Source organism: Cervus elaphus, chromosome 5, assembly GCF_910594005.1.
Source record: "Cervus elaphus chromosome 5, mCerEla1.1, whole genome shotgun sequence".
NCBI classification, from domain to species: Eukaryota; Metazoa; Chordata; class Mammalia; order Artiodactyla; family Cervidae; genus Cervus; species Cervus elaphus.
In genome coordinates, this window is record NC_057819.1 from 125,153,771 (window position 1) to 125,165,162 (window position 11,392).

Sequence of the window (11,392 nt, forward strand, 5' to 3'; positions counted from 1 at the left end):
GACGGGTGTGGGCGTGCGGTGAAAGAGCCCATGGTCCCTGGATGCAGACAGAACCCGTCCACGCCCATCCTCTGCTCTTCTGACCGCTGACCTCTGCTGCCCCTCCTCTCCCCTCCCCCAGCACCCACCCCTGGCACCGGTTCAGCTTGCAAGAGAGTGTTGAAATTCAAATGCGGCCATCAGCCACCTTGCTCTGTAACCAGAGCAAAATCAGCCAGACTGCAGCCTTGGGCGGCTGCCAAGCTCCCCACTGCCATCCCAGCCACCTCCAGTTGGCGCCAAGGGTGGGGAGGGGAGCAGGAAGCCTAGGCAGCAGCCAACCCCAGAAGAAAACGGTGTCAGGTGGTTTCTCGAAATCGAAACTACACTGAGCTTTCTGAAGCACTTCCCAGGACCAGCCTGACACCCTCTGAACTGGGAGGGTCTTCTGGGTCGGAGGTTCCTCTGCAGGTGGGAGGCCTCAGGACAGCCATCCGCAGGGGCCCCGGGCAGGTAAGCTGGCAAGCTCTTGCTCTCAGGTGGGTGTCCCTCTATACAGTGTAATCTTGCAGGGGCCCAGTCTCCCTGCCTGTGCTGTTAGGGATCTGATGCTCCTCCTGAATCCAGGGACCATCACTGCTACTCCCAGGCCCAAGGGGTCTCTCTGTCCAGTTGGGCAGGTTGTTCACTTCTGCCCAAAGGGGAAACAGTTCAGCCGAGGCGCTCTCTCTTATCTGTGCTTTGCAGCTCAGGCTAAGCCTGCCCAAAGGAAGAGCAACTTTCCCCAGTTTGCGCAAGAGTGCCGAATGGCCCTGCGCAGGCAACTCTGCCTCATCTCTGGAATGAGTCAGGCAAAAATGGGTGGCCAAAGCTGCAGGGCAGTGACATTTGCATACCATGAGCCAAGAGCCTGAATGGCCATCTGCCTGGGACCCTGGGTTCCTGTTTCAGGATGAGCAAAGCTGGTGGCCACCACTCTCTGGGGAGTGCAGAGGGTGACCAGCTGTCCCCATGTGCCTAGGACCAAGGGCATGTCCCAGGACATAGGACTTCCAGTGCTAAAACTGGGACAGGCCCCGGTGTGCTGGGTGGTTGGTCATCCTGGCCCCTCGGCCATCAGCTGAGGTCCATGTAATGAAGAGAAGGTGGCCGCTGGGCAGATTCCCCACCACCCACGGCTCCCCAGCTGTTTGAGCAGAGCTGGCTCCCCTTCCAGGCTTCAGCCCCTTCATTTGTAAGGTGGGATCAGCAAGGCTTTCTCAGGGTCGTGGTCAGGATTCCGTGAGCCAGTGGTGTGAGCAGTCCTGAGGGACTCTGTTCGGTGACAGCAGGCCCTTGTGCCTGGGAGCCCCCAGGGGGTCTGGTTACCAGGCCCTGACTTGAGGGGTGCCCACAACAGCGGCCACAGCCCTGCTGGCTGGGCCCTGAGGGTGGGTATGGATGTTGCAAGGTCCTTCCTGGGCCAGAGCAGCAGGGACTCTCTGCAGCCCCCCGCGCCCCTCTTCCCGCCTCGCTGTGCTGGTGTGCGGATACGAAGGGAGGGAGGCAGGCGAGGGGCAGGATGTGGGTGAGGAGAAAAAACGAGCCGTGAAAAGAATTACAGAGGCAAGACGTCCCGGCAAAAGTGGAGAGACTTGGGTGCCCCCTGCCCCCCCTTCCCCGGGGTTGGCTGTGTGGCCTTTGTGGTCCCCCACCTCCTCCAGCCTCGGTTTCTTGGGGGTGCTGACCTCAGAGGTGGCAATGCCAGGCCCACACTGAGTGGACCCAGCGCATCCTCTCATCTCGTTCCCCTCCCCCAGTCTCCCCCCATCCCCACCCAGCTGCCCAGGCAGAGGCCTGGGACTTAGCCCTCAGCCCTCTCCTCCCCCAACCCGCACCCACCTCCCCGCCCCGTCTCTGTCACTGCTTACCGTCGGGTGTCACCCCTGCCCGGGTTTCTGTGGCCTCCTCCTGACGCCTCCCCACCCTGCCCCGCTCTCATCCCCCTCCCCTCCAGGTCTCACATGGTCCAGAGTCCACGCAATGTGCTTTGGCAGCTGCAGACCTCAGGGTACTCTTACAGGCTGGCCTGCCACCTGCGCCATCCCTGCCATCTCTCAGCCACACTGAGCGGGGCCCCCCAGGTCCCCCCAATCTCTGCCCTGCACCCTCTGCCTCCTCCCTCCCCGCCCTTCCCACCCATGCCCCCTGACAGTCACACCCAGGGCCTAGCTTTTTTTCCCCCACTGTCCTTGCTGCCCAGAGACGCCCCCCTCATCTGGGCAAGTCTCCCTCATCCTCGGAGGGCCACCTTCAGACAAGGTGAGGGGCCCTCGCTGGGACACCCAGAGCACCATCCGCGAGGAGGGCCCGAGGCCTGTCCAGCTCCACTCTCACTCCGCTGCCTCCTGTCGCTGCAGGACAAGCGACCCCCAGGCAAGGCCATGGCCCTCCTACGGCTCCTCTGCATGTGGCTGCTGGTCGCGGGGACTCAAGGTGAGCTGAGCCCCAGGAATGCCGAGAGCACCGTCCCTTCCCCTTGCAGAAAGTCAAGGCAGTGTTCTGCCCGGCACCTGGATCACAGGGGCCAGCCCGGGTCTGCTCTCCTGCGTGAAGCCCTGGCTGCCCCCAGTCATGGCTCAGAGGTTTGCAGAGGAGGCTGGGGGCTCCATTCTCATCCAGCCGGAAACAGAGGGACCAGGCGGGAGGGGCCTACAGAGCCGCCGAGCCCCGAGGGGCCTGGGGTCGGTGCCCTTTGGACAGTCAGCTTCCAGTGTCCTGGACACCTGTCCTCACGCTCTTCACACTCAGAGGCCCTTCCTCTTCCTGGTGACCCCATGGAAGGCCTGTTACACCCCATCTGAGAAGTGCCCTTTGACCTGGCACCCAGTTCCTGCCTGACCCTGTCGGCTCCAGCAGGGGCTGAGGTGGGGCTGGGTGGGGAGGTCAGCGGGCTGAGTCCCAGAAGGACGAGTGTGGAGCTGGGACCCTGCTTTCTCTCCTGGTCTGGCATACTCCTCTTGTGTTTCCAGGGCGCTCTGGGCCTTTGTCCCCAGGCGTTCCCAAACACCCCTCCCAGCAGTCCCTGCCATGGTGCCCAGGCTGCACCCCAAGTCCCAGACACCCACAGGTGGGGCCGGTGTGGGCCTGTTCTTCCCTTGGGGTCCTGCCACCCCACTCTCAGGCAGCCCCAAGTGCCCCCTGGCCCTTCTCTATCAATGGCATGAGGGACTCAGACCCCAAGGACTAGAAAGGGGATATCTACCCTCAGTGTGTGTATGGGGGGGGATCTATGTGTATTTTTCACTCCTCCAGGGGGTGATCCCCTTGAGGATGGATGGGGTGTTCAAAGCTAATGGTCCAGAGTTCACCCCTGTTGGAGAGAACTCTACTGCCCCCACAAAAGCCCATGGCCCCCAAGAATGTGGGGTGGCCAGGCAGCCACCCAGGTTGAAGCCCCAGCACCCAGCCTCCATCCTTGCTGACCTCTGCTCTCCTTTGAGAACCTGCAGGCGTGAAAGACGGTGACATGAGGCTAGCCGACGGGGGTTCCGCCAACGAGGGCCGCGTGGAGATCTACTACAGCGGCCAGTGGGGGACGGTGTGTGAGAACATGTGGGACCTAACAGATGCCAGCGTCGTCTGCCGTGCCCTGGGCTTCCGGAACGCCACCGAGGCTCTGGGTGGGGCCGCCTTCGGGCCAGGTAACCTGTGGGTCCCCAGGTCCCCTAAAGCAGGACGCCCTGCCAAGGAACCAGGCCCAGGAAGGGGTCATACCTAAGGCGTGTAAATGGCATTCCCACCAGCTTTGCGCTGGCAAAGGTTTCAAAGAGGCAGAAGCCCTGTGCTGGCCAAGAGCTGGTAGTCCGGCACACATTCACACTTGCCTATCGGCTGTTCCCTCCAGCCCAGAAACTCCACTCCGGGACTTTACCTTCTGGAAACAGTTTCCCGCCAAAAGAAAAGTCTGTGTGCAGTGCCTGTGATTCTGAAAAAAGAGAAATCATCCAAATATTCAGCCACAGGGGTAGATGAATAAGTTACAGTAAAATTATTTGCTCTCTTTACGAAGCCGACCGACCGGGTCGAACAAGGCTAGGTCACGGCACGAAGTTACAATAATAGATCTGCACCCATGCTCATGTAGTCACACGACGGTACTGGGTGAAAACACGTGCCCACGTGGACCCACGCTGGAAGGGACGTCACCAACCAGGGGCCGCTTTACTGGGATGGCAGGATTGCAGAGAGCTTTTCTCCATCTCTGTGCGTAACCGCGACTGTCCTTTACTAGGCTTCTCGGGGAAGCAGCGCTGTTGGCAGGGCCTTCCTCCCGTGGCCGAGAGCCCTGGCTCCCCCTCCAGGCTCTGTCGTCCTTGCTGTGCTTCCAGGACACGGCCCCATCATGCTGGACGAGGTGAGGTGCACAGGGACAGAGCCCTCGCTGGCCAACTGCTCATCCCTGGGCTGGATGCGGAGCAACTGCAGACACGACGAGGACGCCAGCGTGATCTGCACCAACGGTGAGCGGGGTGGGGGTGGCACCCCATCCTGAGCCCCAGAGGCCCGAGGCCTGGATCCCAGGGACGGTGGTCAGGCCGGCTCCCCGGCTCCACGCGAATCACACGCCTACCTACGCAAAGGTTGGCAGGTGATGCCCGCTCTCCAGGAGGGGCGGGAAAGCCCGCATGTCCCACCACCACGCAGCAAGGGGTCCCCACTTCCTCCCCACCCTCCCTGGAGCCGCTCAGAAATGCTCCGTTTTAACCTGATTCTCAGGCACTGAGCCACCTTCCAAATACAGGCCGACCTCAGAGACAGTGTGGGTTCCAGACATTGCAGCAAGGCACGGATCTCAGTAAAGCGAGTCACGTGAATTTTTTTCCCAGTGCTTGTAGAACTTGTGTGTACACTCTGCTGTCGTCTACTAAGCGTGCAACAGCATTATGTCTAAAGGAACAATGTACATACTAAAATATTGAATCACTATGTTCCTCACCTGAAGTTAAAATAATATTGTGAGCCATATACTTTAATTAAATGAATAAACAGAAGCAGAGCTGAGACTGGAACAGATTTTCTGATCCTAGCTGAGAGTTCTAGGATTCTCAGCGGGCTGCTGATTCGGCTTCACGCGAAATCACAGGCCCACCTGAGCAAAGGTTCACAGGTGATGCCCTCTCCCGGAGGGGCGGGAAAGCCCACAGTTCCCACCACCTCACAGCAAGGGATCCCGGAGAGACAGGCTCCTGGCCCAGCAGCGACCCCTTGCGGTGATATGGGGAAGTACAGGAAGACTAACCCTGGTCGAGGCACAAGGGCGGGGCCTTGTTGCGTTGAGAGGACTGAAGCTGAAGAGTTTTAGATAGCATAAACGTGCGTATTTTCTCTCGCGCGCTTTTTTTTTTTTTGACGAGAACAAATTTAAAGAATGGCCAATCCTAAGTATAATAGACCAATGGCATAAAATCAATAAACCAGTGCTCTCTTAGTCTCTCAGTCGTGTCCGACTCTGTGACCCCATGGACTGTAGCCCGCCAGGCTCCTCTGTTGATGCAGAATCTCCAGGCGAGAACACTGGAGTGGGTTGCCGTGCCCTCCTGCAGGGGATCTTCCCAACCCAGGGATGGAACCCCAGTCTCCCACACCGCAGGCGAATTCTTCACCATCTGAGCCACCAGGGAAGCCCCAATAAACCAGAAAAGCTAGCAGTAAAAATAATGATAATAATATACACAGTTTATTTTTTATTTTTAAAAAAAATAATGTACATACCTTAATTAAACAATACTTTATCGGGACTTCCCTGGTGGTACAGTGATTATGACTCCACACTTCCAGTGCAGAGGACACGGGTTCAAGTCCTGGTCAGGGAACTAGGATCCCACAAGCCATGAGCTACAGCCAAAAGAACCCAGTACTTGAGTGCTAAAAATTGCTAACTGCCCTCCGAGCCTTCAGCAAGTCATAATCTTTTTGCAATAGTAACATCAAAGATCACTGAGAATTGCCAACCATGACTCAGAGACACAAAGTGAGCAAATGTCGTCAGGAAAAAAAAAATAGCATAGCTCAAGACACTGTCGCCGCAACCTTGAGTTTCTGGGAAACTTGCCGACGCACAGTAAAGTGAGTTGCCTGTGCACCCCGTGTCTACACATTGCAGGCTTGCCCCTTGAAATGGCAGCCTTCTGTTTCTGCTGGGAGAGGGGGTGCATCACCCCCAAACCAGGCTGGGGGCTTCCAGTAGCTTCTCTAGGCCTCAGTCCCTTGTAGGAGGCAGCCAAGGACCCCAAAGCTCTAAAGCGCGTTGCCGTGGGACCCTCTTCAGACCAGACGAGGCAGGAGGTTCAGGTTTTAGAAAGTCACATCTGGGTGGTTGATTGACTGACTGATTGGGATGGGACCCCAAGTTCTGGGAGTCAGCCCCACCAAATCCCCCCCAAGATGTGCCATCTGAATGTTGGGGAGCAGATGAGCTACAATGTAAGGGTGTTTGACAGGATGGGGCTCTGGGCCACGGGGGGCAATGGCACCCTGTGTTCTAGGGCCGTTCTTTCCCCATCTCCCCAGGAGCCTTTCTGAGTTGATAAGGCGGGACCCACAGTAAAGGAAGAATCTGACTCCGGGGAGCGAAAGTGTTTTCGGGTCACAGAGGAAGCGAGTGCCGGGGCCCTTCCTAACATGCATCCCCCTGCCCCTTCATAGAAACCAGAGGTGTCTACACCCTCGACCTGTCCGGCGAACTCCCCGCGGCTCTAGAGCAGATCTTTGAGAGCCAGAAGGGCTGTGACCTGTTCATCAGGGTGAAGGCGAGAGAGGAGGACGAGCTGGCCATGTGTGCCCACAAGCTGATCCTGTCCACCAACCCCGAGGCCCACGGCCTGTGGAAGGAGCCGGGCAGCAGGGTCACCATGGAGGTGGATCCCGAGTGTGTGCCTGTCGTCAGGGACTTCATCAGGTGAGTGTCCTCGGGGCTGGGCCCGGGGACTGGGCAGCGTCCGCTCCAAAGGAAAACCCCAGGGACAAGGGACATGGCACCAACCGCAGCTGTGCTCACACACTTGTGTACACACTTGCTCACACACCCACACACGCGCGCACACTCACCTTCACAGCCACGTGTCCTCACCTTTGCACACACATTCTTATGTATGCTTTCCACGAGGACTATGAGAGATGGGTCAGCCCTCACACACACACACACACACACACACACACCTCTCGGGTGTCATAAGTGGCCAAAAAATAACTATCAAAGTCATTCTTCCTCTTCTCACCTCACTGATCTGCTCCTACAAAAATTTTTTTAAAGAAACAGAAATCCAAGTCTGCTGCTGGAAAAAAGTGGGGAGAAAATCCCCAGGCAGCACCATCCAGGCAGTGGTCTAACCAGCGGGCCGGCCACGCCGGAAACCCATCTCCCAGTTGAGAGTGGGCCCCGAGGGGTCAGCCCCTTCCCCTGCAGACCATCCTGCCGGGGGTCACTATGTCACCACCTCGGGTGGTCTTCCCAGGGACTGGTTGGTGTTCTGGAAGCATCAGTTTGAAGAAAGAACCGAAAGACCGAGTGTATGAAAAGCTGTTCCCTCTCATGACCCAAAGTTGTAGGTAGCTGAAAGTGACATTTAAGAGGAAACAGCAAGTGGCAGTTTAAAAAAGATTAAATGGCGTCTTTTCAGCCAAGGATGAGAGCTTGGCAGCTGTCCTGTGCCCTTCCCAGCAGGACTGAGGTCTGTGACGCAGCTGTGCCTGGCCCCAGCCTCTCGGCCCGTCAGTCACCGCCCTTGGTCAGAGTCAGTGATTCTCTGGACTGTCTAGCCATGTGCTCCAGCTCGCTCTCTCTGCCTCTCTCTGCCTTCCTGTCTCTGTCTGCCTGTCTCTTTCTGCCTCTCTCTGCCTTCCTGTCTCTGTCTGCCTGTCTCTTTCTGTCTCCTTCTGTCTCTCTCTCTGTCTTCCTATTGCCCCGTCTCTTAGTGTCTCTCTCTCTCTGTCTCTCCCTCCCTCCCTCTCTCTCTGTCTCTCTCCCTCCTCTAAGGCAGAGAGGCAGCAATGAGCCCCATCCAGGCCCCAGAGGGGCCTCTGGAGACCCTTGTTCACTGCCTCCACCCCCCACGCACACTCCCCTCCCCTCTGCCCGGTGACCCCCACATGGTGCAGATGACCGCTTTTGCTCTCGAGTTCATGGTCAGCAGCAGGATCACAGAATGTAGTGAGCACATCAGGGCAGAGCGGGTGGGCTGAGGGCCGGCCCACCTCTGCTGCTGCCACTGGACTCCGTGGGGCCCCGGCGCCATTCTGGGCCCCCGAGGCTCCGTGTTCAGGTGATGGGGAAGCCAGCCAGTCTGAGGCTCCCTGGAAGGCTCGTCATTCGAGAGAAACGGTGGAGAGAGTTTGGTTCTTTCCAAAGCAGGGCCCCACTCAACATCTCCCAGGAGACGGCAGGGGCCATCACCTGGTGTTTCCCCTCCCAGCAGGCTCCCTCCACGTGTGTCTTCACGAGCAACGTGCCTCCTGGTGGTGCCCTGAGCTACGTGGCGGGTGGCATAGACTGGGTGCCACCACAGGGCTCACGGCTGGCAGGGGTGGCAGACAGGAGGTGACCCACGACGATGCCCATGTCATGGGGGCACCAGACAGGTGCTGAAACACAGGGGCGCCCATGGGCACCCAGTGGGACACTCGAGTTCTGCCCAGGGGCGTGACGGGGGAAAGGGAAGGGCAGTGCCCCGGATGGCCAGCAGGTCCTGGTGTCAGGGCCCAGCCCATGAAGACGACGGTGATGATGGAGGAGGTGGTGGGACCGTCCCCACCGATGAGGATGAAGCAACATCCTCAAGGAGTCTGGGATCCGCCCAGCTGCCGGTGCACCTGGCTCTCAGCCATCGTAAGCTTAGAATGGGGGCTGACACAGGAGATAAATCAGGGGGCTCTGGATGCCCCCTGAAATAGCTAGCACCCCGGGTATCAGCAGTTGGCCGCACACCTGCACTGGGGCACACCTGTCATCCTTCGGGAGAAGAGGTGTGGCCAGGCATCAGCCCTTGTCTCCCCCCAGGTACCTCTACTCCCGGAGGATCGACGTGTCCCTGTCGTCGGTGAAGTGTCTGCACAAGCTCGCCTCTGCCTACCAGGCCACGCAGCTGCAGAGCTACTGCGGGCACCTCTTTGCCATCCTCATCCCCCAGGACCCCTCCTTCCGGACGCCCCTGGAGCTCCACGCCTACTCCCTGGCCACCCGGGACCCCGTGCTGGAGGAGATCTGCGTGCAGTTCCTGACCTGGAACTTCGGGGCCCTGACACAGGCTGAGGCCTGGCCGAGCGTCCCCCTGGCCCTGCTCCAAGACCTGCTCTCCAGGACCGAACTGGTGGTGCCCAGCGAGCTGGTCCTGCTGCTGGCCGTGGACGAGTGGAGCCGAGAGAGGCGCCCTTCCCATGAGGAAGTGGAGGGCTTGGTGGAGAAGGTGCGGTTCCCCATGATGCCGCCCCGGGACCTGTTTTCACTGCAGTTTAACTTGTCCCTGTATTGGAGTCAGGAGGCGCTCCTCCAGAAGAAGATACTGCAGGCCCTGGAGTTCCACACCGTGCCCTTCGAGCTGCTGGCTCAGTACTGGGGCCTGAACCTCACCGAGGACGCCTACCAGCCCCGGCTTTACACCTCGCCCACCTGGAGTGAGTCCATAATGAGCTCCAGTTACAACCCCTACCGGTCCTTCCAGACCCCCCCGCATCCCAGCTTCCTCTTCCAGGCCAGCTCTGTCTCCTGGTCTTTCGTCTACCTCCCCACCCTCCAGAACTGCTGGAACTACGGGTTCTCATGCTCCTCCGATGACCCCCCGCTCCTGGCTCTCTCCAAGTCCAGATACTCCAATCCCACCATCGGCTATGAAAACCGGGCCCTGCTGCACTGTGAGGGGGGCTTCGTGGCAGACATCATCGACTTCAAGGGCTGGAAGGCCCTGATCCCCAGCGCCCTGGGTACCAACAGCTCCAGGAATGCTTCCTTCTTCCCCTGCCCGGCAGGGTTCTTCAGCAGGTTCCAGGTCGTCATCCGTCCCTTCTACCTGACCAACTCCACCGGCATAGACTAGACTCGAGGCTGGAGGTCAGGGCGGGCAGGAGTGCACAGAGGCTAGGCACCTCCCCTCCTTCACCTCCTCTCTGCAGCCACCTCCAACCACCGGCCACCAGGTGGCCCCCCCTGCTTCCACTGATCTCTCTGAGCTTACAGAAATTACTGGAAGACTTCAGCTACTGCAGACTTCCCTGATGGCTCAGATGGTTAAAGAATCTGCCTGCAATATAGGAGACCTGGGTTCAACCCCTGGGTCGGGAGGATCCCCTGGAGAAGGGAATAGCAACCCACTCCAGTATTCTTGCCTGGAAAATCCCAAGGACAGAGGAGCCTGGCAGGCTACATACAGTCCATGGATTCGCAAAGAGTCAGAGACAACTTGTTGCAAAGAGTTGGACACGACTGAGCGACTAACACATGCTTCCTTCCTTCAACCAGTGCACTCTAGGAGCTGAGAACTCCCACTTCAACTGCCCGGCTAATTTGTTGAGAAGCAATGAGATGTGAGCCAGGAGCTGTTGGGTTTCCTACCTGGCCTTTCACTTTCTCCACCCTCTGCTGTCCCTTTCTGAGATCATTAAAATTGCCCTGTGGTTCCCAAGTTCTCTTGTTCACGCAAAGGGCTGTTAAGTCCATAGGGTGTTGGGACAAAGGATGATATGCTTGGCCCTGGGATCCAGTAATGAGCCGATGTGGTCTCTTCCCTGTGAAGCTGCTGCAGTCTCGTGGGTGAGACAGGCCATCACAAGTAAGCAAACACTTGGGCTGAGGACCAGCAGGAATAATGGGTGATAGAAACCAGAGGAAGGAAGGTGGGAGGCACAGGCTGGAGCTACTTTAGTGGATCTCAGTGGAGAAATGAAGAGTGAGGGGCAGCAGGCGTGGGGAAAATGGCAGGAGTGTGTGTGTTCCAGGGAGAAGGAACAGTAGGTAATCGGAATCTCATCCCCATCAATCTTCCCACTTGTGCACAGGAAGGGGGCAGAGATTCTCATCCCAGCATTGTTTATAGAAATGGAAATTTGCAAAGAACCTAGAAGGCCACCAATGGGGTGCTTGAGCACAAATAAGAGACACCCATGATGCAGAGGGTCAGGCGGAAGAAGGGTGTACTAGAAGGAGACTGGAAGACCCACAGAATCTAGGGTAAGGCAAGGGAAGCGGGCCTGGGGTCCCATGGGGACATTGCATTAGAATGCCACCACTGGGTTCTGGGCGCCGGAGGCTGCCCCCACCGCAAGCGGGGCAAGAATTCTAAACTGTCCCCGCTTCTTTGTGATACACACGCTCCAGGCACCAGGCCCCGGTGGAAGCATCTGGTTGGCCGGGCTCAGGCCACGTGCCCTCCACTCTTGGCCA

At 58.4% G+C, this 11,392-nt stretch overlaps 1 protein-coding gene across 3 annotated transcripts; it reads left to right on the plus strand.

Annotated features, from left to right (window-relative positions):
• Window positions 1–336: 336 nt before the first annotated feature.
• On the plus strand, window positions 337–10,634 carry LOC122695441 (galectin 3 binding protein). Of its 3 annotated transcripts, none has more exons than XM_043905333.1 (6): window positions 337–492; window positions 2,379–2,454; window positions 3,471–3,662; window positions 4,350–4,481; window positions 6,667–6,919; window positions 9,017–10,634. In XM_043905333.1, the coding sequence occupies exons 2-6, from the start codon at window positions 2,403–2,405 to the stop codon at window positions 10,047–10,049; spliced, it is 1,662 nt and encodes a 553-aa protein (XP_043761268.1). In that variant the 5' UTR covers window positions 337–492; window positions 2,379–2,402; the 3' UTR covers window positions 10,050–10,634. The 3 variants fall into 3 exon arrangements, with proteins under 3 accessions (XP_043761268.1, XP_043761267.1, XP_043761269.1); XM_043905332.1 differs by having other exon boundaries at window positions 345–518; window positions 3,462–3,662; XM_043905334.1 differs by having other exon boundaries at window positions 346–518.
• The last annotated feature ends 758 nt before the right edge of the window (window positions 10,635–11,392 follow it).

Coding starts and splice junctions, on each gene's coding strand:
- LOC122695441 (XM_043905332.1), top strand. CDS start 2,403: ATGGCCCTCCTACGGCTCCTCTGCATGTGGCTGCTGGTCGCGGGGACT. Junction 3,663..4,349: donor TGGGGCCGCCTTCGGGCCAG/GTAACCTGTGGG, acceptor CTGTGCTTCCAG/GACACGGCCCCATCATGCTG. Junction 6,920..9,016: donor GTCGTCAGGGACTTCATCAG/GTGAGTGTCCTC, acceptor GTCTCCCCCCAG/GTACCTCTACTCCCGGAGGA.